Source organism: Ictidomys tridecemlineatus, chromosome 4 (assembly GCF_052094955.1).
Source record: "Ictidomys tridecemlineatus isolate mIctTri1 chromosome 4, mIctTri1.hap1, whole genome shotgun sequence".
Lineage (NCBI taxonomy): Eukaryota > Metazoa > Chordata > Mammalia > Rodentia > Sciuridae > Ictidomys > Ictidomys tridecemlineatus.
In genome coordinates this window covers 198,981,225-199,006,171 of record NC_135480.1, presented here as the reverse complement: position 1 = coordinate 199,006,171, position 24,947 = coordinate 198,981,225, and the positions used below count along the sequence as shown (strand labels likewise).

Genomic DNA, 24,947 nt, shown 5'->3' with positions numbered 1-24,947 from the left:
GCAGGAAATACTCAAGATTGTCATGTGTGTTCAATGACAGAAGTGAACACACACGGTGCCACTGAGTAAAAAAGGTGATGGTGATGGGGGCTGGGGTGGAAGGATGGGGGGTGGAATTTATGAGTCAGCCAAATCAGAAGGAACAGAATTTCTATGTACAAAATCATATTCCAAACTAATGATTCTGATAATTTAAACTACTTCATTCAACTTTATTATTTATGATACTGAGTAAACTGCTTATTAATACAGTTTAACACTGATTGTATTATTTGACTTATTTGTTTGAGGGCTGTATAAAGCATCATGTATCATGAATAAAAATATCCTTAAAATCACCCACAACTAATATACAGTACTCATTATACATACTACCCACACACACAGGATTAAGTATCACATTCTTTAAGCTATATTTCCACACAACCTAATTAATCATGATTCTAAAAATGTTTATGTTTTCTGTTTTGTTTCAAAAAGTCAGTTTCTTCTGAAATTAATAAGTTTAAAGTCAGATTAAGTGTGCCTATTGAGAAGCAAAAATAAACAGCCCCTTAAAAATAGCTAGACTTATTAAAACAAAATTACAACTCTATGGAAGTTTCCTGCTCTTAAAATATTTTTAAAAATTAAATGACATTATTTATGTGAACATACTTTATATAGAGAGATACGAAAAATTGTGCTCTATACGTGTAATAAGGATTGTAATGCATTCCACTGTTGTCATGTATTTAAAAAAATAATAAAATGAATTTAAAAAATTAAATAGGAATGTATGTTTTAAAGATAGTGGTTCCAAAATATTTCTATCAGCAAATTGCAGAATTGCATTCATAATTCTGTACAAGGTTTGTATTCATATACTATTCCAGATGAAAGGTATATATTCTGAAAATCAATGTTTATTTTAGTTATATGTTTTTATATAGCTTTCAGGTAAAAATTATATTTTCTGGAGCCCAAAGGAATAAAAAAAATCAGTTTAAGATTTTAACTTTTCTAATGAAGAATTAATCTTGAGAAACAAATACTTAAATCTATATTATTTTATCATTAATATATAAATTATTAAGCAAACTAGATCTTTTTCTATCAATCTAAAAACTTAAAACTTATCACACAGGAAATCATTCAAAGAACTAGGATCTATGTATTAACGGGCCCTCCTAGGATTAAGTTCTTATATTCTTCTACTTAAAATTCTTGGAAAACAAAAACTTTAAATGTTACTAAATAAACTGTGATCTTCAATTTCACTTAAGCAAAATCTCTGCTCTTCAATCTCACTAGCAGTACACACATTATACACATCAATGAAGACATTCTAGACCATCAATTTAATTTATTTCCTCTAACAAACATTTCTGAGGTTGTTACCAGTAATCAAGAGAACTTTTTAGCTAAAAAATGAACACAGTGTCAAATTTTATTTTTTTTTGATGGACAGCACCAATGGAAAGACTATTTTTATTTTACTGAACTCCAAACCTAACATTTGTTTCCCTTCTTTCTAAATCTGCTGGAAACGCCTGTTTCTAAGAGCCAGACAAATGTTGAACAACTTTTTTGACTTATTTGTGTGGTATTACCGAATCTAAGGGAGATCTAATCCTGGATTCCAATCCCAGCTGTGCAACTAACTTTGTCACTACTCTGGGTATGGCCAGGGATCTTTTAGCACTGTCCCATTACCTATGCAAAAATCATAAGTTTCCTCTAATTCCTAATTAGATCCAAATCTGTTAGTCACTTATTTCAGGCTTTGATCAGTTTGTTTCTGACTTTATTCTTCACTATGACCTCAATTTGAATCCTCTACTCCTTTACCCTATTCACAAGGAAGACAGCTGCACCAGCTAACATGTATCAAATGCTTACTGTGTACGATGTACCATGTTGAGTTTTACATGCATTAGCTCAATTAATGCTCACAATACTTGAATGATATTAGTGTTATTAGTTAAGACAACTGAAACTAACAGCAATTGTGTACTTTACCCCAAGTCTCACAGCTATTAAGTGGCAGGGCTAAGATTCAAATCCAGATCTGTTCCCATCTCAAGCATACACTTTAAATCACTACATAACGCAGTGTCTTTATTCCTTAAGTATATAAATGGCCCCTCTTATGATGGGGATGTTACTCAGTGGTAGAATTCATGCCCAGCATGTACAAGGTTCTTGATTCAGTCCCCAGTCCTACAAAACAAACAAACAAAAAGCTCCCTTTCATGAAACCTTTGAAGCTTAAAAACCAAAACTTTAATTTCCTCCTGAGATCAATTACATTAAATCAATACCTTTTTAGCACTTTGGCCTCAAATTTCCTTTCTATCTCTGAAATATTAAAGGTCTCACTGTAAACTCCAATGTTTTTTGATGAAGTACAACTAAATATTGTATATGAATCTTAATGTCCACGAATTGTATAGCAGCACCTTTTTGGAAAGCATTTTCTGAAAGCAGGACAAAAAACATAAAACATCAGTATGAACTGGAGCAAATCATCAACACAGGACAAACTTGAGGGATTTATAATCCCTGAGATAAGGAAGCACACCAGGCTGCTCAACTTTCACAATGGGGCTTTCTTCTGGGGGTCTGTGGCAATTTTTGCAGTTCCGAAAGTCACTAGGACATACTGAACTCTGGGCAAAAAAAAAAAAAAAAAAAAAAAAAAAAATACTAGGAGCAATCTTTTACTGAGTTTTGACCATGCCACCAAGCACAGTCCTACATACTTAAGATGTGACAGTATCTACTTTTCACAATAATTTTAATGAAATGTTGTTATCCTATTTTATAGAATAGAAAATCAAGCACTCAAATTCTAAAAGTCCATGCTTCTTTTCACTATCTTCCCCTTTCGGAGGGACAGAAATAAGAGAAATGATGATATAAGAATATGCAGTAACCACATGAACAATTTCAAGATTAATTTATTAATGTAACATGCACCTCATCTTGAAGAGACTAGCATGATAGTGTCACCTTCATTCAAAGATGAGGATCATTCTGAAGTTCAGACAGATTATCTAATTAATTATCAGAAGCAGGGTCTAAATTTGGTTTTGTTTCCAGTGCTCTACAGGCCACAACACACATCCTCAATAAAATGATGTTAACATTTAGTGGAATGGTTTCAATTCCTACAAATATCATGACATGAAGAAGGGAAACCTTTAAAAATGAAAAAGGCTTGGGTCAGATTTTGTTCCCCAGAGGTCACAAATGGCCTTCTTTCTTTTCTCTTGTGGGGAAGAGGGTTCCTAGCTATACATAAATGGCTTTAGCAATGGGGATTTCCTTACTTTTTCTGGAAAAATTTCAGAAATACATCATGTTGTCTAAATGCTTTCTCCCCAAAATAGTGTCTTACCAACTCAATTCAATTCACTGTTTGTTAAAAACTGCAGACACAAAATTTGAAGTTTTATTTTGGAAAGACCATTATTTTCACATTTGAGGCAAAGCCAACATAATCTCTTTGTAAGAAGACCTTAAATGACTATAATCATGATTATTCAACCTAAAGCTATGTTTCTTGCTTTGTAAAGGTTTTTTTTTCATGTCCCATCATTTAATAAGTTGTAGATCACTTTATTATGTTCTTTCTCTATTGATCCTTTGGGTTCCTTTAATCCTGTCCAGTTGGACAGTCCATGTCAATCTCATGCAAAGAATGGGAAGGCTGAGGAAAGGAACAAAAGAAACAAACCCTACTCTACTCATAGCCTCGCCCATCTTATACACTGTCTTGGAAGGAAATCCATCTAACATGTACCTCCTTATCTATGAACTTCAGACAGTACTACGCATTCCTCTCATGATCTCATAATGCTGGGTTTTGTATTAGATATACTTAAGCACCAGCATGGTAAACACATATACTCATATGCATACATATGAATGTATTACATTCACACATATATGTAATATATGTGTTTTCATGCATTCCTTCTCATGATATGAAAGAAGAATACAGCTGAGGACAGAGGCACATGCCTGCAATCCCAGCAATTTGGGAGGTTGAGGTAAGAGCACTGAAAAGGCAACCCTTAGCAACCAAGTGAGATTTTTGTCTCAAAATTAAAAAATTTAAAAAGGGCTAAGAGTGTAGCTCAGTAGTAAAGTACACCTGGTTTTAATCTCCAGTACCAGGAAACAGAGAGAAGGGGGATGGGTACAGAATGAGAGAGACGGGGAGGGAGGGAGAAAAAATATGTATTTGCTGTCTTCCTTGGTAAAATTAAAACTAAGGGGCTGGGGACATAGCTCAGTAATAGAGCACTTGCCTAACACACGATTCCTGGCAAAACATACACACCTTTAAAAAAATTTGAGAAGATTCACACGAGGCAGATGATATAGTAGATTCTTACCAAAAAGTTCTTTGAGACTGAAAAATGTTGATGAGATTACAAAAGGGCAAAAATATTGACTTTGTCTATCTTTCTGGAAGGATGAAATGAAATGATGAATAGGAAACTTCTCTACAAAGAGCCATAGGTGGTTAGTGCTAGTGTGCCTTCATTTCCTACTTCAGCAGTATGTTATGTTCTAGCCCAGGTTTCCTCCCTGGTTTCTTTTTTCTTTTGCTAAAATTCATTTGCCTTTTTTCTTTAAGTGTGAGAGTGTAGTTGGACAGGAAGTAACTATTTCACACATAAACTTAACCATTGGGGATGGGAGTGGGGGTGGGGATTGAACTCAGGGACATTTTACCACTGAGTTACATCCCCTATCCTTTTTATTTTGAGATGGGGTTTCTCTAATTTGAAGCTGACTTCAAATTTTCTCCTAAATCAGTCCTTCAAATCACTGAGATTATAGGTGTGCACCATTGCGCCTGGCTTCTCATAAAAATTTTTATCTTAATGAGGTTTTCAACAAGATATCTTTGTGCTATCTTCAGCTATGACTGGCATCTGGAGTGTCTGGTTCAATTTCTCCTGTCTTTTGCTGGGATGGTAAAAATCAGTTACTTATTTGGGCCAGCTTAGGATGAGAATCAGGGTAGGTGGGGCACAGGTGTAGGGGTAATGGTGTCTAAACGTTCCTTATATAAAATTCTATCAATTCTGTCTTCAGCTTCATACTATCCTATGCCTGAAGGGGCATCCTAAGAATCTAATTCCAAATTAGTTACTGGGTTCCATGGACAAATAAGCATGCTTTTTTACTTCTTCTTCTTCGTTTTTTTTTTTTTTTTTTGGCCCTTTCCCATGTCTTGACTTCAGGATTCAGCTTTCTTGATTATGTGGAGTCAGTTACCACTTGTCCACTGGGTTTCTATATTTCAAAATTTTACTGGCATTAGTCATCTGCCATATGCATTATACCTTTGGTGTTCTATTCTTATGGTGGAGTTAACAGAAATAAATATGCATATTCAATCTGCCATATTTTAGCAGGAAGTTTATATTTCAAGCTCATGAGTTGGCTTATCCATTGCTAAAATACACAGACCTTAGAGTCAAAGAATTGGATTTGAATCTTAACACTCCCTTACTATTTGTGTAACCTTGGAAGCATCTTACCCTCTCTAAGCCTGTTTCCTCACACATAAATCAGGAAAATTAAAAATAACTACTTAGGAGGTTCCTGTGAGAATTACTGAGGTAAGAATTTAGGCTTTAGAATCAGAAAGACCTGGGTTAAAATTCCATATCTTTTGCTTACAAGCTATGTGACTCTGAATCTCAGTTTCCTGAGATTCAATGGGACCACTAATAGTCACTAGCTTATACAGTGTTGGTAGATTTAATTTGATAAGGTTTATGAAAATCTCCTGAAACAATAATGAGTCTCAGGAAACATTTATTTTGTTGTCTATGCTACCTATGCCTAGAACTATACACATACACATACACATACTTGTGCATATCCCAGGGCATAGCTGAGTGAAGCCAAATTCCAACTCCTCTGCAAAAGTAACATGGTATACTAGAAAAAGGCAATGAATTAGAAGCAGAAGTCTGAGTTTTATCATAAACAGATGTGTGCCCACTGGGCTGGTTTCCTGTCTACACAATGACAGAATGAAACTAAATGATTATTCTAAGGTCCTTTCCATTTAACTGCTCCTACATCCTCCCTTTGCTAGACACGATCTGACATTCTATATATTTAATGTCTCAACCCTAATTATCTGACTTACCTAATTTTTGTGGACATTTTCATATATCTTAATTTTCTAAGTAGGCACTACATGAAAACCAAAATGAGCTGTTCTCCTAAACATAAAGAGATTAATAAGTCTGCCTTTTGAATAATTATCAAACATAAAATGAGTATGTTTTATGGTAAAAGATAAGACCTGTGATATAAAATAATCTTAATCCATTAAGTCACAAGTTCTATATAAGATGATAGGGCATAACGAGTTAAAGAGAAAAGAATGAGTTGCAGGTTAGCAAGACTACTCAGAGTTCCAAGGAATTTGAATAAAATGTGACAAAAGAAGTAACTGAATTTAAAAAATAGTATGTCAATTAGAAAGCAGGTTGATCATTACTGGAAGCAAAGATGATTTCAACTTTTAACATGATCCAAATGATAAGGTTTTCCTAAATGTAGAGACTGGTCTTTGACCTTAGTCTGATACCAGTAACACATTACAGAATCACGTTCTGAGATTTTCTCCTCATCTGCATATGGTTTGGCTTCCCAAAAAGATCCACCATCATGGAAAGAATGCTCCCTATTGCTAGCATTTATTTCTAATTTTGAAATAATAAAGTGACATAATGATTTTACATGTCAGCACCATGTGAACTCACCCTAAGAATCAGGACCTACTTTGTGTCCCAACAGGAGGCTTTGATGAATTCCACCAGATAAAGTCACTCTGTGAGGCTTCTTGGGAGACAGATAATCATAGAATTTTTCCACATAAAACATCTGGAGAGTATAAAGTTCTACAAGAAAACAATGGCACTTCTTTACATCCCTCTCTGAGGCTAGCCATACTGCCTGGCACACAGCAGAGTTTACTGGATAAGTACTTCTGGACTGCTTCTTAAACTTTCCCTAAAAGCCACTGCTCTTGCATAGTAGTGTTTAAGAGTAACTTAGAGATACCACTTTTGCTAAAAGCACTGACTCTTTACTTAGGCCTGCTAGTGACCAAAGCAGGATTAAGCTTGGCATCTATGTCTTCATTTTGTATTTGTCTTCAGATTCTTGCTCAGCTCTGCACATAGACATGCTAATCATCTAAGGAATGTTCATTTAAAAATCGGTAATACAAGGTTTATTAGCTCCAAATTTACCTAACCCGTCAAGACCAACACAAGACTTGAAAGAACATCTGACTGTCAGCTTTTGCTGCATCAGACTCTTGGAATGGTGCCTAAAAGTCTCAAGTCACTGCCTTCTTCCAGGAACACAGGTCTGAGAAGTAAACATCCTGAGCAACAGTTGGAAATTGCTCCCCTCAAGTGACAAAGAACTTCTCCGGAGCCACTCACAGAACCAGAACTGAGAGAATGATAACCAGACCACCATCTGACCAAGACTGCTTAATTATGCATTAATCTGCCCTGTCCCAATTCTTCTTCGATTTGAACCTAAAGCCCTTATCAGCGCCTAGAAGTCAGGGCTGAGATGCTAGATCTCACTTGCCTTCCCCATAGAGCCTTACTGATTCACATTTGTTTTCCTGCTTTTCATCATTACCTTTTCTGTTTGGTGTTTATAGTGACTGAACCTGGTTTGTTGGAACCCCGGTTTGCCGTCAGGTCTCTGGATGAGGAGTCTAGTAACAATTTGTTGAATTTAAGGCTACTATCATTTTTAAAAGATGAGAATTTTATTTTTGTTTCTTTTTTCAGGTCTGGAAATTGCTAAATAGCACGGAGTATGATTTACCAATGAGCTTCAAAGATTTTAATGTGGAAAAGGTCATCATGACATATAGCTATTATGTCCTTACTTGTAAAAGCATGGCAGATACAAATAGCAGTAATCAGTTTTATCTGCAAATCACTTTACAATTTTCAAAGTACTTTTATATTCATTATCTGAATTTAATCTTCTAAGTAAATAATCCTATAAGGTATTAAAAGACCATTAGTTTCTTTTCAGGAAGAAATTAAGTGCTTTCTTACTAAGTTTAATGAACTAAACAGTAAGACAAACATAGATTTTCAAATTAAACTTTTTAATCCTATCATGATGCCCCTTGTCACTCAAACTATGAAAGGTCAAATGACTCATTTATAGCCATAAGAAGAATCTACAGTATTTCTAGGATCTGGAAAATAATTACAATATGCATTTAATAAATATTTAGTTTTCCTCAACCTGAAATAGACAAATTATGCAAAAATAAAATCACAAAATGACTTATGAACACTTTTTAAAAAGATCACAGTACCACACTTCTCCCATCCTTAAGCCTTCCAAAATCTGTTCATATAACAATAAATTCTGGTTTGTCAATAATTTATTTCACAAATCTGTTATGATACAGAAACACAAAGTCAATGAAATTAAGATATTTTCTACAAAGTCACTGTGTAAAATTTTCAAATAAACCTAAAAAGCTGAGTAAACTGTTTCCAAAATCATTCTACCATCTGGAAGCCTGTGTCACTTGAATTTTCAATTTCAAAGAGATAGACAATGCATTTGTGGTATGAAAATTCAAGTTTTCCCAATTTTTGAAATAATGAGATACATTATTCAAGTACAAATGAAAAGTCATTATAAAAGACTTAAAAAACGAATTTATCAAGCAATAAGGCTTAAAGTAAACCTTTTCCAAAACTCTTACCCAGATAGAATTCTGGGTAAGAGTCAACAGGATCATGAAAAATTCAAATAGTCATGGAAGCTAGAAAGAAATTAAAGGAAAAAAAGGTGGAGAGAGAGCAGGATATCAGGAAAACAAAAAGTAGAACAGTGGAGTAGATCCAGGGGAAGGGAGGAGGAATGAGTAAAGGGAGCAAATGCAGAACAAAATCGATTAACTTATCCTATATTGCATCTATGAGTACATCATAATGAATTCCATTTTTATGTATTAACTATAATGGACCAATGTAAAAAATAATAAATAAATGGAAGACCAGTAGAGTAGAGGAAGGGAATCAAGGGGGAGGGAGGAGAGGGAAAAGGAGGTTCTGTGGACTGAATGAGAATGCGCAAGCCATGTTACATGCATTTATGATTATGTCAAAATGAACCCCACTATTGGGCTGGGACTGTGTCTCAGCAGTAGAGCGCTAGCCTGGCATGCGCGAGGGACTGGGTTCGATCCTCAGCACCACATAAAAATAAATAAAATAAAGGTATTGTGTCCATCTACAACTCAAAAAATAAATAAATAAATAAAAATTAACCCCACTATAAAAAATACAAGAATAAATTTAAAAATTCAATTATCCATTCTGGTATAAGATAATATTCTTACTAAAGTGGAACACTAGTTCACTTATAATTGCTTTTTATGTCTATAAGGAAAAAACATATCTTCACTGAAATTACTGCATTAAAACATATAACTCATTTACAAATAAAACAGTATAATCTTATTTTAAAATTTACTATGAAATAATTTCCAATACAATCTCTAACAGTATTCCTCTGATATAATCTCTAAATAAGTCCTCTGATACTAGTCTTATACCATATTAAGTTAAATGAGCTATTCAAAGTATTTGAGTCTAAAAATATACTGTTTTCTCATTCTGAACTAGTTGGTTTGGTATTTAAACTAAATGTTATTAAATGCTGCACTGATAAACTCCCAATGTATCATGCAGAAAGTAATCGCACCACTGAAGACTGGAACTATGAACCTATTGTCCCCCCTCACCCAATACATGCACATAAACAAAACAAAAACCAAAATGAACAAATGGCAGTACAGAAAATGAATGTGAGAATAAAAGAGCTGATACCTGGAAGAAATCTTAGGTTTCCCTGAAGACAAGATAAACTGGAAAGAAAACTGCTATTAAAAAAGCATCAGGTGGGGGAGGACACTTTTTATTTTTCTTAAAAATTACTGATCTACTTTGTTTCCACTTTTGTTGGACTCAGATATTAACAGATATTCTAATGCTTAAAAACACTGTCTAATAAAATCCAAATTTGGAACTAGGAAAACAATGAAAATATCTACTTTAAAAAGATCTTATTAAAAGAACTGTCTTTGCAATCATTAAAAAAAACAAAACAAAAAACAGATTGGCCAGGCCTACTGGCACATGCCTGTAATCCCTGCAACTCGGAGGCTGAGGCAGGAAGATAGCAGGTTCAAAGCCAGTCTCAACAACTTAGAGAAGCCTTAAGCAACTTAGTGAGACCCTCTCTCTAAATAAAATATATAAAGGGCTAGATATGTGGCTCAGTGGTTAACCACCCCTTGGTTCAGCCCCCAGTACCAAAACAAGCAAACAAACAAAACTACATTGGTTAGCCATTACCAAAAAATTTAAATAGGTATTTTCTTTTTACAAAGTGAACCTCTATCAGAGCAAAAAATTAAAAAGGCCCAGCTCCTTTGATCTTAAGAAAGTAAAATCCATTGATTTAACATCAATTTTCTATATAAGTCTTTAAGATTCCCATATTTACTGAACAAAAAATTCATAAGCAAACTGCAAATCTGAATAGGTTACACTCTCTAGCAGATATGAAAAAAGGTAATTTTTTTTACATCTGTACCATTTTAACAAATATGAAATATGTATGATAAAAACTATTTTTCAGAATCCAGCAGTAAAGGTTTTCCACTTGAAACAGCAATTCAACAAACTCATTTCTAACCTAACTTGCAATTTCAGTATGAGTTCTAAATTCTGAAACAGCTTAGAATCGAATCTGCTAACACTAAATATAAAGAGCCAGTAAGCTTTTGAGAAGAACTGAAAATCTGATGCTTGAATGTTTATATAATAGTCACTTAAAATTAAAAAGTTTAAAGAGAAGACATTTGAGGTTAAAATCAAACTGATTTTAAATGAACCTAAAATCAAACAAATGTTGGTTTTTATTTTAAAAGGGCAAGAGATTTCTAACATCAGGATGGAAAACTAAAACATATCTGCCTGCTTTATAAATATCCATGTCCTTTCTTGGATTCAGAAATCCACTTTAGACCACGTCCCTTGGGTTTCTTCTATCTTCCATCTCCCTGAACACCACTGCTGCATTAAGATACCAGCATTTAGCCAAAGGCAGAGATCAAATAAGTCGTCTGAAGATTTCTAAAAACTAAAACAGGCAGAAAAGTGGAGGAAATATTTTATGCCTAGAGCTGCCAGAAATCCTTCTCTTCTTTTAGAAAAGTAAACTTCTTGCTTTAAAGATAATCATTTTTAAGAACAAAACATGATACTTTACACAAACACATACCATTCTGATAATTCTAGAAAATGATAATAAAATCCTATAGATTTTGCCAGTGTGTTGGAAAAACAAAAATGAAAAAAAAGACTTAAAGAAAAAACTGTATGCCAAAAGATTTTTTCTCCAGTAAAAAAAAAAGCAATAAGAGATTCAGATTAACCAGAATCTCCCCTTCCTTCACTCAACGTGGATTCTTTAACACTGAAAGAATGCTATCCAAAATTAGTTTTTACTGTATTAGTTGATTCTATTTAACCATGAAGAAAACATGTCAATTAACTCCATTTTAAAAAATGAGTATATTACAGTGCGTGTACACATACATATTTACCCCGCTCCCTAGGCAGGATACTGAACTCAGGGCTTTGCATATACTGACCATGTTACTCTACCACTGAGCCCTACCTGCAGCCAATAATATATTTTGACTTGATTACCTATGGCACTCTTCTGCTTGCTGTTCTAATATTTCAAAAGTGTTTGGATAAAAAAGAACAAAAAACACTAAAGTCACATTTTTATATATTTTCACCGTTATCAACTGCTTGCAATTAATTTTAGCTCACTGAAATACATTTTGTCAAGAAAGAGAAATCTAACTCAATTCAAATATTCTCAATATACACAAACACCTGGGCAAAATATTGCATCAATTACTTAAATGCACATGTATCAAAATCTCTGTGAAGTATAGCACAAAAAAGTAGCTCAGTTTTTCATAAACTATGAGTTGGTTGCACTTTTACTTCTGTGGGTCATTGCAAAATTTTAAAAGTAATGTTTAATTGTTCACATTATTCACCCCATTAAGAGTTCTCTCAAGAGAATATAATGCAAAACATTTGGCTGTCTAAATGACAGTGTTGAAACTTGCAGTGTTTAAAAAAAAATTAAATCCATGTTAATTTATCAGTATGTTTTAATATTCCCTGTTGAAAGATATCAATTGCACAGGAAGTCCAAATGCTGGAAAGAATCTAGAAAAGTGACAAGAGAATGATGACTTAAAATGCTGACGCTTTTTCACACCCAGGTTCAGTCACGCCAGCTGGAGAGAGGTGTTAGGTATGGCTTTATTCCTTTAAATCTGAGAAATGTAGTCATTTCCATGACATTTCAAAAACTGGAACAAGAGAAATTTATCCTCATGATCCTGATTCTTCTGATTCAAAATCACATTTAGGAAAAAATTTCATGCAAACTTAAAAAAAAGATATTTGGATAGATCACTTGTGTGCTATTGCTTAGTCAAATTATTCTGTCCCCGATTTCCTAGTGAACTAGTGATTGAGCCATTTCAGACATGACATCCATTAAGGGGGCCTTTGCTCCTAACTGTATAAGGGTCCTTGTCAGTGGTCTGACTTGCACAAGTACACACAGCCCCTGATAGGCGTTTAAGTCCTCTTTGGAAGACACTGTTGGAGAGACTATAAATGACACAATTGCAGAAACTGTTACTAATAGCAAGCCAGGTGGTCAAGAAGGATACGAAGCGGTTGCTGTGGCCAGTGGAACTCTCCAACAAGAAGTAGATAATATAGGGCAACCAGAGGACATAAAATACACTAGTGATGCGGAACAGGACCATGGCATAACGCTTATCGGGACAGGCCTGTTCTTCCCCATTCTCCCCACTCTGGCTGCTGAAGCGGGCTTGCCTTTCGCTGATTTCCTTTGTATGCTGTTGGCAGATGCGGAAGATGTTGAAATATGTGAAGCAGACAATGAGGGCTGCTGGGGCATATAACATTATCACGATGAACAAGGTGAAGTATGGGTCTGTGTGCCAGGACTCCGCACACCACTGAAAGACATCTCCATGATATCCAGGTTTGCCCCAGTGGAAAAAGGAAGGCAGGAAGATGAGGGTGGAGTATAGCCAAATCAGGAAAATACACAGGCGTAGTCTCCAGGGTGTAACCAGGGTATTATACGTTAAAGGCTTAGTGATGGCAATGTATCTATCAATGCTGATACAGGCCAGAGAAGCCATAGAGACACTCTTCAGAACTGATACTGCAAAGCCAAATATCTGGCAAGTCAAGGACTCCTCTAATGGTAGGGAATAGTGAAGGAGTGATAAAGAAGGGACCAAGCAGCTTACCCCCACCAGGAGGTCAGCATATGCCATTGTCTGGATAAAATAACTTGTAGTGTGATGGTTCAACAAAGGTGCACAGTGAAATACAAAAATCACAATGATGTTGCCAGAAATAATCAATACTGTTAGAAAAACAATAATCAGCACTTCCAAAAGGCAAAAACTGACAGTTTCCAAGTAGTCAAATGCCAAGAGACAAAAAGGGTGGCTGCTCTGATTACCATCCAAGGTGGAGTTCATCTTGAGCTCAGGAGTGATCTCTCACTTCATGCTGCCGCTTGGCTGCTGCCAACAGTTCAAAGGAGCAGCTGCTGTCATTGCGGTCAGCTGTGCATGTGTATAATAATGCCAGAAGAGCCTCAGTCCCCAAGCTCCCGATGCTGCTGCTCTGATGCATTGCCTGCAGTGCAATTTCCCTTTAAATCCTTCTTGGAATAAGGAGAGCCAAGAACCGTCGTCTGGCCAGTCCCAGACGAGGCCATAGTGCCAAGTTCACCATACATATAGCACCAAGGGAGAAAGGTAAATTTTGGGGACAATGTCTTCAGGCCAAGTTAGGGTAGAGAAAAGGACTAGAAGAAGGGAGGAAGATTAGGAGCTTCAGCAGGAGTTGTAATGAGTCTCCTCTGAACAGCTGATAGAAGAAAAGGAGAAAGCAATTTACATTTGCATCCAGTGCCCTAAATCGAAGAACCTAGCTAGCCCAGGCTGCTGTCACCCTTCCCACTCCACCCCTTCTGATATCACTATCATGGCTACAATCGATAACACCCCACAGTTAACACTCTAAAGAGAAGCAACACCACACCAAGCTTTCAAGATCAACATAAAACAAAAGCAATCACAGATCGATCTACCCCCATTTTCTTTCATTTGAGTTGTTTATAGAATCTGCTTATGGTAATTCTGAAAACATTTCATTACATTCACTAGTAAAATTAGCCAAGATTAACTTATTTTTTCCATGAAATCCAATGTAATATTTTACATCTGAAAACAATTTAATAGAATATAACTGTTTAACCCAATTTCAGTGTTACCTGTAAGTCTGCACGCTGCAATCCAAACAAAAGCCACAATACATCCTTAAGAGAAAGCCTTGCAATGCAGGAGTGTGCTTCCCTCCTGTGTACTGCAGAACTGAGACACAGAGGGAGGGGATAAAGGAGAAGGAGGGGAAACAGGGAGAAGAGGGGGCTTGGAAAAAGGAAGAAAGGGGGAGGGGAAAGAAAATGCATGCACATGCTCTGGCATCTTTAGCAACTCATTAGAATGCATTGCCAGAGAGGTGCTCCTGGATTTCCAGACTGCACAGTGAGGGAATGGCTTAGTACACCCGCAGTGCAGCATTTAAAAGCTGTTTCCTCGTCTGTCTGGAATCCCTCTCTTAAGCAGAAAAGCAAGGAAAATCTGTAGCAAGGAAAACGGGTAGTAGCCAGGGCAGTGAGTCAGGAATTAGATATGAATACATTTCCACAAAGGCAATAATGGGAAATTCCTATTTTCTTTTAGCATTTTTCCAAGGAACAAAGAATATTAAAGAAGTATCTTAACTGTATACGGCAAGTGAGAAATCATAATTCAGCTGCATGACAAGTTCTAGCTGAACAGTTAAACATTCAGCATTTTCTCTCTCATGATTCACTGGATATTCACCAGTTTTAAGAAACTTTAAAATCAGTTTTTCAAGATAAAAATAAAGAAAAATTTCCCCAATCTGATATTACAAAAAGCACACACACACACACACACACACAGAAGAAAATTTACACTGTTCCCATATTCAACACTATCCTTTAGTTCTGAGATACCATTTCTTGCTTCTAGTTTACTGAGAAGCAGTACACAAATATACAAAAAATGAATTAGTAAATGTTCTATTTCCACCTAGGCTTGAAAATTACAGGAAGTTTCATGGTGCAAATCAGTGTTTGTATCATGACACACATAAAAAATCTTGTTTCTGCCTATTTAAAACAATATAAACTGGAGTTATACTGTGGTTCTTCTGGTAATGTCATAAATGACAATCAGGAGTTGGATGCTATGGAAATGGTGTAATTTTAATATCTTTTCCTCTAGATATCTTTGAACCTTTTTAAAAACTGTTTTTAGTTGTTGATGGACCTTTATTTTATCTACTTACCTACCTACCTACCTACCTACCTGCAGTGCTGAGAATTAAACCTAGTGCCTCACACACATTAGGTGAGCACTCTACCAACCCTTGGCTACAACAACAGCCCTCTGAATAAGCAACAGGTGCCTAATACAAAAACAGTTCTGCTTTTAGGTTGGAATATCTTTCAAGTAATGATATGATAATTCTAACTGCTGGTTGGGCATCCCTAATGTGAAGGTTAAAAATCTAAATGCTATGAAATTTCAAATTTTTGAGTACTGATACAATGCTCAAAAAGTTTTATATTTTGGAGCATTTTGGATTTCAGAGTTTCAGATTAGGGATGTTCAACTGGCAAAGACTACGCAAATATGCCAAAACTCGAAAACCTCCAAAATAGGAAACACTTCTGGTCCCAAGCATTTTAGACAAGAAATACTCAATCAGGTTAAGGTATATGACATTTTTGCATGGCAAAAGTCAGCAATTTTAATATGATCAAGCTCAATACACTTAAAAAAAAAAATTCTTCTAAGTTGCAGATGAACACAATTGCCGGGTTTCTGCTCTCGCGACTAAAAGGCTCAGGGGTCACTCCAGTTAAACTGGGCTAACTGGGCTGCACGAAATAACCACACAGGAGACACAAATACCTTTTTCTTTGGGGTCGCTGTGACGTTCCTCTGACCTTAAGGGTCCGCAGAAAGAGAGAGAGAGCACGTGCTGACCCCTTTAATTGAGGAGAAGCTACTCAAATGAGGCAAGGGGTCTGGTTTCAGGGGGCTGAGTATCTTCATGATGTCCACTGTCAGCAGATGACTGACACCTGGGTAGGCCATACCCAAGGACACAGTAAGAGAAGGGGACACACACAAGGCACTTCCATGGAAGATTCTATCCTAAACAGGGCAAGGGGTTATATTACAAAGGAACAGGTGAGCATAGCTTCATCCATGGGGCTATAGCAAGACATACCCATGCACAAGACACCGACCACATTTCTGTGACTGAGCGCCTCAGCACCCAGCCGGGGAGTGTGACCCAGTCACGTGTAAGGTTGGTCTCCCACACACAATATCTTTATTTTTATGTGGTGCTAAGGACCAAACCCGGGGCCTCATACATGCAAGGCAAGTGCTCTATCACTGAGCTACAACTCTAGCCCCAACATTTTTTTTAAGATACATTTTTAGTTGTAGATGGATACAATACTTTTATTTATTTTTATGTGGTGCTGAGGATCAAACCCAGTGCTCTCACATGTTCTAGGCAAACGTTCTATCACTGAGCTACAAGCCCAGCTCTACATTTACATTCCAGTAAGTTCAAAACCTTTTATGTCAAGTGTGGTGGTCATACCTGTAATCCCAGTGACTCAGGAAGCTAAGTCAGGAGGATCACGAGTTCAAATCCAGCCTAAGCAACTTAGCAAAACTAAGCAACTCAATGACACTCTGTCTCATTGGGTTAAGTGTCCCTGGGTTCAATCCCCAGTACCAAACAAACACTCCCCCCCCAAAAAAACCCAAAAAAACAAAAACCCTTTAAAGCTTCCTAGACAGACATTACTTACAAGAACTCCCTAGAGGAGAAATGACTTCATAGAGACATCATGGATTAAAATTATTTTCACAAATAAAACTGTAAAGGGATCTACTATAGTTAATTGCTCTATTGGAGCATGCAATGCACCGGAAAGTTCACAACAACCTAATTTCCTATAGAACCAGACAGCAAAAGAACTCAGCTGTGATATGAAAAATCGTGCTCTATATGAGTAATAAGAATTGTAATGCATTCTGCTGTGATGTATTTTAAAAAAAAACAAAAAAACTCAGCTGTGAAACACTGGAATCATGGCCTGTATTTTGAGGCAGGGCTCAAACACTCCAATGGTCCCTCAGTATCTAAGGGAGACTAGTTCTGGGAACTGTGTGAGACACCAAAATCTGTAGATGCTCAGGTTCCTTATAAAAAGGTGAAGTATCTGCATTTAACCTACATAATCTTCCTGTATCCTGATTACTTGTAAACTGATATAATGTAGATGCTATTTAACTATTATGTTGTTTAAAAAATATTGTTAAGAAAAAAAGTGTGTGTAAATATTCAGTACTGAAGCAACTTTTTTCAGTTAACACTTTCAATCTCTAGTTGGTTAAATTTGGGGATATGGAACCCACAGATATGTAATCTGTGGATATAGAGGACCAATAGTATCTGATTTTCCACAATGTTAAAATTTAAAGAAGGATCATTCAGGAACCTCATTTTAGAGAAGAGGAAATGAATGGTCATAGGTACAGAATCCCATCTGAGTTCAAGGAAGCTAGTTAGAGCACTAAGACTAGTACTCAGGATTTCAATCTTCACATCCAGCACTGTTCTTGATAAATCAAACCCCTCTTATTGTTGGGCATCCACAGGCAGGTTCCTGTGAGTAAGTATTATTTAATCACTGCCAAGTAAATCAATCTGCTTTATAATGAAATCATAATAATTTGATAATGAAATCATAACTAATAATTTATTTTTCCAGACTTGTAAAATTGCATCTGGGCCTTTATAGTCTCCTTTGAATAAACAATTAGAAATGTAAATATTGGTTATATGAGCTTGCTACTAGTTTAGGTTCTGAATAAAAGCTTCATGGCATAAATGTTCCTTCCACTGAAATTGACAATCACTGAAGAAAACAATGCAGATTAGTTTCAGAAAAAAGGCCAAAAGGATGGAAGGAAGGAAAAACATCAAGATACATTGCTATTTCATTATTTTCTCTTTATTAAAAAGGTCTCAGAGCCCAGCACAGTGGTGTAAGCCTGCTATTCCAGCTACTTGGGAGGCTTAGACAGAAGAATCCCAAGTTTCAGGTCAGCCTGGGCAACTTAACAAGAACTTGTCTTAAAAATAAAAAGAGCTGGGGGAAAAAAATCTGTTGTAGAAGTAGTTTGGTGTAAATTTTGCCTATTAAACACTGACTTAAAAGGAACAGAAAGACATACTTACATAAAATAAAAAAACTTGGGGGATAGTAGGGGATAGGAAAGGTAGCAGAATACAACAATTACTAATTGGGCATTATGTAAAATTGTGGATGTGTAACCGACGTGATTCTGCAATCTGCATTTAGGGTAAAATTGGGAGTTCATAACCCACTTCAATCTAATGTATGAAATATGTCAAGAGCTTTGTAATGTTGTGAACAACCAATAAAAAAAAAAAATTTAAAAAAAAAAACAAAAAACTTGGGGCTGGGGATGTGGCTCAAGCGGTAGCGCGCTTGCCTGGCATGCGTGCGGCCTGGGTTCGATCCTCAGCACCACATACAAATAAAGATGTTGTGTCCGCTGAAAACTAAAAAATAAATAAATTCTCTCTCTCTCTCTCTCAAAAGAAAAAAAAAACAACTAAAAAAAACTAAAACCACCACCAACAACAAAACAAAACAAAGAAGGAACAGGAGGATTCTGGAAATAGAAAATGCCTTCCTTTGTCTTTATTCTCAACTCCAACTTAACATAAGTCACCAAACCCTCGGATAACTGGCAACTGGAGCTAAGAGGCTTCCATTGGAGTCTTACTAGTATCATCTAAAGATCAAGACTGAAGAGCTCCTGGCCAAAGACCAGAAAGAAAAGAACACAAAGAATTTAGTTAGAGGTACTTGTTCTGTAGAAATTTACTACATGAAGCCAACTGTAGACAATATCAAGTCTATCTTGTTGATCAACTATGCACTCCATCAACAAATGAAAGAAAATCATGTTCATGAAATGCTGAAAACGCTCTTAATAAAATTCAGTAGACATTCCTAATAAAAATTCCAACCTTAAGCTGCTCACAGTGGTGCATCCCTGTAATCCCTGCAATTCAGAAGACTTGGGACAGAAAGATTGAAAGTTCAAGGAAGCCTCAGCAACTAAACAAGGCTCTGTCTCAAAAAATAAAAAGGGCTGGAGATATGGCTCAATGGTACAGTGCCCCTAGGTTCAATCCCTCAGCATCATCACCACCACCAACAACAAATTCCAACGAAGAATAAAAAAAAAAAAAAAAAAGAAAAGAAAGAAAGAAAACTTAAATAAAAATTATTTATAAAAAATAAATAGCATATTTCCCCCAAAGATTGAAAAGCTAAAATCATTTTAAGTAAAATCAGGAATTAGAGAAGGAATTTAATTATCACCATCATCAAATCTAACACTGTCTTAATATTTCTACCACATATAAAAACAAAATCAAGACAACTGGTAGCTTCCATAGACACTGAAATCAAAGAGGTGAAACATTTTTACTGAATATTTAGAAATCTAAAATATGCATTTTTGGAAATCATCAAAACTCAACAGCTAGATGAACAGAAAATTTATCAATGTTTTTTCTCCATTGTACCAAATAGAAAAACAAAAAACAAAAACACCCTCCACTTACCTTGTGAGTACTCTAAGATAATCTGGGAATAAAATAAAAAAGGCACAAGCCTCACAAGAAGGCATATCTGAAGTCTTTACTGAACAGGTAGAAAGACATCCCATTATTCTTAGTTGTGAAGATATAATAACAATTTTCAATTTACACACTCAATGTCAATTAATGAATTCAAATTAGAATCACTACATAACCTTATAAGATAGTGGTGGTGATGAGATTGGATAAATGATTTTAAGGCTTTTGTGGAAGATTAAAATTGAAAGAATAGTCAAGTAATTCATATGAAATAGAAAAGACTTGCTTCACAAAGAACATAAATCATAGCCTCTTTAGTCAAAAGAGTATTGAGAGAAGAAAACACAAACAGGTTAGTAACAGAACAATCCCAGTATAAATGATAGAATGTAAGATATGACAATGATGGTAGTTGTACTCAGTAGGAAAATAGGAATAACACAACTGGTTATCCATCTGGAAGAAAGTAAAATTGGAATGCTATCTTATGCTATATTCAAAAATAAATGCCAGATGGACTAAAGATATAAAAATTAACATGCAAAATAAAAATATTGTATCAAAATCTCCAAATTACATTTACAAAAGACTCTTAGGAGAGGTTTTTTAAGTTTGTGCAGTAGTGGGAATCAAACTCAGGGGTTTTTACCACCAAACTACATACCCTTTTATTTTTGGTACTGGGGATTGAAACAAGGGGCGTTCTGCCATGGAGCTACATCCCCAGTCCTTTTTATTTTGAGACAGGGTCTAAGTAGCTGAGGTTAGCCTAGAATTTGCTATCCTCCTGTCTCAACGTCCTGAGTCCACAGGATTATAAGCGTGTGCCACCATGCGTGGCAAGAGATAGGAAATATCTTAACCATGACACATTTTATACATAGGAATTAAAAATGTTTTGCAAGGCATGAAACCATAAATAAAGTCAATTAAAAATTGACTAAATAGAAGTGGTGAAAGAGAGCATCCCTGTCTTGCTCCCATTTTTAGAGAGAATGCTTTCAATTTTTATCCATTTAGAATGATGTTGGCCTGGGGCTTAGCATAAATGGCTTTTACCATGTTGAGATACATTCCTGTTATCCCTAGCTTTTTAGTATTTTCAATATGAAGGGGTGCTGTATTTTGTTGAGTGCTTTCCTATTCTACTGATGTGATAAATTACATTTATGGATTTTTTTTGTATGTTGAACCAACCTTGAATCCCCGGGATGAATCCCACTTGATAGAGGTACACTATCTTTTTGATATGTTTGCCAGAATTTTAATGAGAATTTTTGCATCTATGTTCTTTAGAGATATTGGTCTGAAGTTTTCTTTCTTTGATGTGTTTATGCCTGGTTCTGGAACCAGGGTGATATTGACCTCATACAATGAGTTTGGAGGTGCTTCCTCTTTTTCTATTTCATGAAATAATTTGAAGAGTTTTGGTATTAGTTCTCCTTCAAAGGTCTTGTAGAACTAGCTGTGTTTCCATTCGGTCCTGGGTTTTTCTTGGTTGGTAGGCTCCTGATGGCGTTTTCTATTTTATTGCTAGAAATTTATCTGTTTAACTTGTGCATATCATCCTGATTCAATATGGGCAAATCATACAACTCTAGAAAATTTGCCAATGCCTTCAATATTTTCTATTTTATTGGAGTAAAAGTTTTCAAAATAATTTCTAATTATCTTCTGTCTTTTTGCAGTGTTGTTGTGATATTTCCTTTTTCATCATCAATGTTAGTAATTTGAGTTTTCTCTTTCCTTCTCTTTGTTAGCCTGGCTAAGGGTTTGTCAATTTTATTTATTTTTTTCAAAGAACCAACTTTTGTTTTGTCAATTTTTTCAATTATTTCTTTTGTTTCAATTTCATTCATTTCATCTCTGATTTTAATTATTTCCTGTCTTCTACTGCTTCTGGTATTGATTTGTTTCCTATTTTTCTAGGGCTTTGAGATGTAATGTTTGGTCATTTTTTTTTTGAGACAGATGAAAAAAATTAAAGGAATATGGATAGAAAAAGAAGAACTCAAACTAGCACCATTTGCCAACAATATGATTCTATCCTTGGAAGACCCAAAAAATTCCACCAGAAAACTTCTAGAACTAGTACATAAATTCAGCAAAATAGCAAGATACAAAATCAACACCTATAAATCAAAAGGCATTTCTGTATATCAGCGACAAATCCTCTGAAACGGAAATGAGGAAAAACTACCCTGTTCACAATAATCTCAAATAGAAAAAAAATATATTTGGGAATCAATCTAATAAAAGAGGTTAAAGACCTCTACAATGAAAACTATAGAACGCTAAAGACAGAAATTAAAGAAGACCTTAGAAGACGGAAAGATCTAACTTGTTCTTAGGTAAAATTAATATTGTCAAAATGACCATACTACCAAAAGCACTATACAGATTTAATGCAATTCCAATGAAAATCCCAATGACATTCCTCATGGAAATAGAAAAAGCAGTCATGAAATTCATCTGGAAAAATAGGAGATCCAGAATAGCTAAAGCATTCCTTAGCAAGAAGAGCGAAGCAGGTGGCATCACTATACCAGAATTTAAACTATACCACAAAGCAATAGTAACAAAAACAGCATGGTATTGGCACCAAAATAGACTGATAGACCAACGGACACAGAGACAAACCCACATAATCATGGTTATCTTATATTAGACAAAGGCACCAAAAACATACATTGGAAAAATGCTGAGAAAATGGAAATCCATATGCAACAAAATGAAAATAAACTGCTCTCTCTCACCATGAACAAAACTCAACTCAAAGTAGATCAAGGACCTAGGAATTATATCAGAGCCCCTGAATCTAACAGAAGAAAAAGTAGGCCCAAATCTCCATCATGTTGGATTAAGCCCCTTACTTCTTTAATAATAATCCTACAGTGCAAGAATTAAAATCAAGATTCAATAAATGGGGTGGATTCAACTAAAAAGGTTCTTCTCAGCAAAAGAAACAATCAGTGAGGTGAATAGAGAGCCTACATTTTGGGAGCAAATTTTTACCATACACACATCAAACAGAACACTACTCTCTAGGATATATAAAGAACTAAAAAATCTAAACACCAAAAAACTAAATAACCCAATCAATAAATGGGCCCAGGAACTGAACAGACTCTTCTCAGAAGAAGACATACAATCCATCAACAAATATATGAAAAAAATGTTCAACATTTCTAGCAATTAGAAAAATGCAAATCAAAACTACTTTAAGATTTCATCTCATTCCAGTCAGAATACAGCTATTAAGAATACAAACAACAATAAGTGTTGGCGAGGATGTGGGGGAAAAGGTACACTCATACACTGCTGGTGGGACTGCAAATTGGTGCAGCCAATGTGGAAAGCAGTATGGGGATTTCTCAGAAAATTGAGAATGGAACCATCATTTGAATCAGCTATCCCACTCCTCGGTCTATACCTTAAGGATGGAAAAACATACGGATTATATTGTTATATTGTGTGCATGTATGTGCAACAACATATCCCACAACTATGTACAACTGTAATAATCACCAATAAAAAATGTGAATAGCATGGGGCCGGGGTTGTGGCTCAGCGGTAGAGTACTCACCTAGCTTGTGCAAGCTAGGTTTGATCCTCAGTACCACATAAAAATAAATAAACAAAAATAAAGGTATTGTGTCCAACTACAACAAAAAAAAATTGTTTAAATGTGAATAGCAAAAAAAAAATGTACAAAGAATATGAAGAAGTAATTCACAGAAGAGCAAAATCACTCATATTTATTGGCAGTCAGGGAACTGCAAACTAACAATACATTGGTATCACATCTATTGATAGCAAAAATTAAACACAGCAATGACAATAATAATAATACAGGCTGGGATATGTCAATAGGTTCGTTGGCTGGTGGAACTACATTGCTAGTGGAACTATAATCTACCACATCCTGAAAGCCAAACAGAAAATAAGTAAATTAAATACAAAATTAAATAACCAAGCTGGGCTTGGTAATGCCTCTAATCACAGCTACTCAGGAGGCTGAGGTAGGAGGATATCAAGTTCAAGGCCAACTCGGTCACTTAGCAAGATCCTGTCTCAAAAAATAAAAAGAATGGGGATGTAGCTCAGAGTACAGTGTCCCTTGGTTCAATCCCTAGTACCAACTATTAACAAACCAACCAACTAACTAGTTTTAAAAATACATCACCCTTTGATCTAGCATTCATGTTCCTACAACCCTTCCATGAAACTCAAAAGATTTAGAACATGTATAAGAATATTTAGTAAAGCACTATTTAAAAGCTAAAAACATGGGGCTGGTGTTGTGACTCAGTGGTGGAACGCTTGCCTAGCATGTGTGAGGCACTGGGTTTGATTCTCAGCACCACATATAAATAAATGAATAAATAAAGGTCCATCAACAACAAAAAAACTTAAAAAAAAAGAACAAAATTAAAGTTAAAAACCAGAAACAAAGTAAAGGCCCACCAGTGAAGAAAAGACTACACTTAAAAATAAGCAAAATAAAAATGAACATAGCATATTTATGTGATTCCATAAAATTATGTATATATACATTTTTGTAAATAAATTTTTACTTATGTTTGAAGATAAACAAATAGGATTATGGGAAAGAATTCGAGGTAGAGTCAGTACTAAGTGGTGCAAATCCTGCCTCTACTTCTTTACTAGTTAAGTGAATGATAGCATATTGTTAAGCCTCAGTGAGTCAACATTTCTTTATTTTTTTCTAAAACGGAAATAGTAATTACTACCTCACAAGGAATTTCTTAGGATTAAAGAGATGATGGATATAAAATGCTCTGTGTAGCATCTGACACACATTAAGCACTCAAAAAAGGTAACTATTATTATTGTTATGTCATTTGCCTAAATAAAACACTTTTCACTTTCAAAAGGAAAGTAGAA

The 24,947-nt window shown here is 35.4% G+C and overlaps 2 protein-coding genes across 13 annotated transcripts in view; both read right to left on the bottom strand.

Annotated features, from left to right (window-relative positions):
* Positions 1-24,947, bottom strand: part of Rabgap1 (RAB GTPase activating protein 1) — a 160,949-nt gene that overhangs the window by 54,058 nt on the left and 81,944 nt on the right. The window contains exon 1 of one of the 12 annotated variants that reach the window (XM_040286268.2): positions 14,509-14,727. The exons of the other annotated variants lie outside the window; for them this stretch is intronic. Coding sequence (XP_040142202.1) covers positions 14,509-14,712 — 204 coding nt within the window. The 5' untranslated portion in view covers positions 14,713-14,727. Of the gene's footprint in view, positions 1-14,508; positions 14,728-24,947 lie in introns of those variants that run through there. 12 annotated transcript variants of the gene reach the window in all.
* Positions 8,262-14,645, bottom strand: Gpr21 (G protein-coupled receptor 21). The gene is made up of 2 exons (XM_021723515.3): positions 14,509-14,645; positions 8,262-14,102 (listed from the first exon to the last, which is right to left on the bottom strand). The coding sequence occupies exon 2, from the start codon at positions 13,706-13,708 to the stop codon at positions 12,662-12,664; it is 1,047 nt and encodes a 348-aa protein (XP_021579190.1). The 5' UTR covers positions 13,709-14,102; positions 14,509-14,645; the 3' UTR covers positions 8,262-12,661.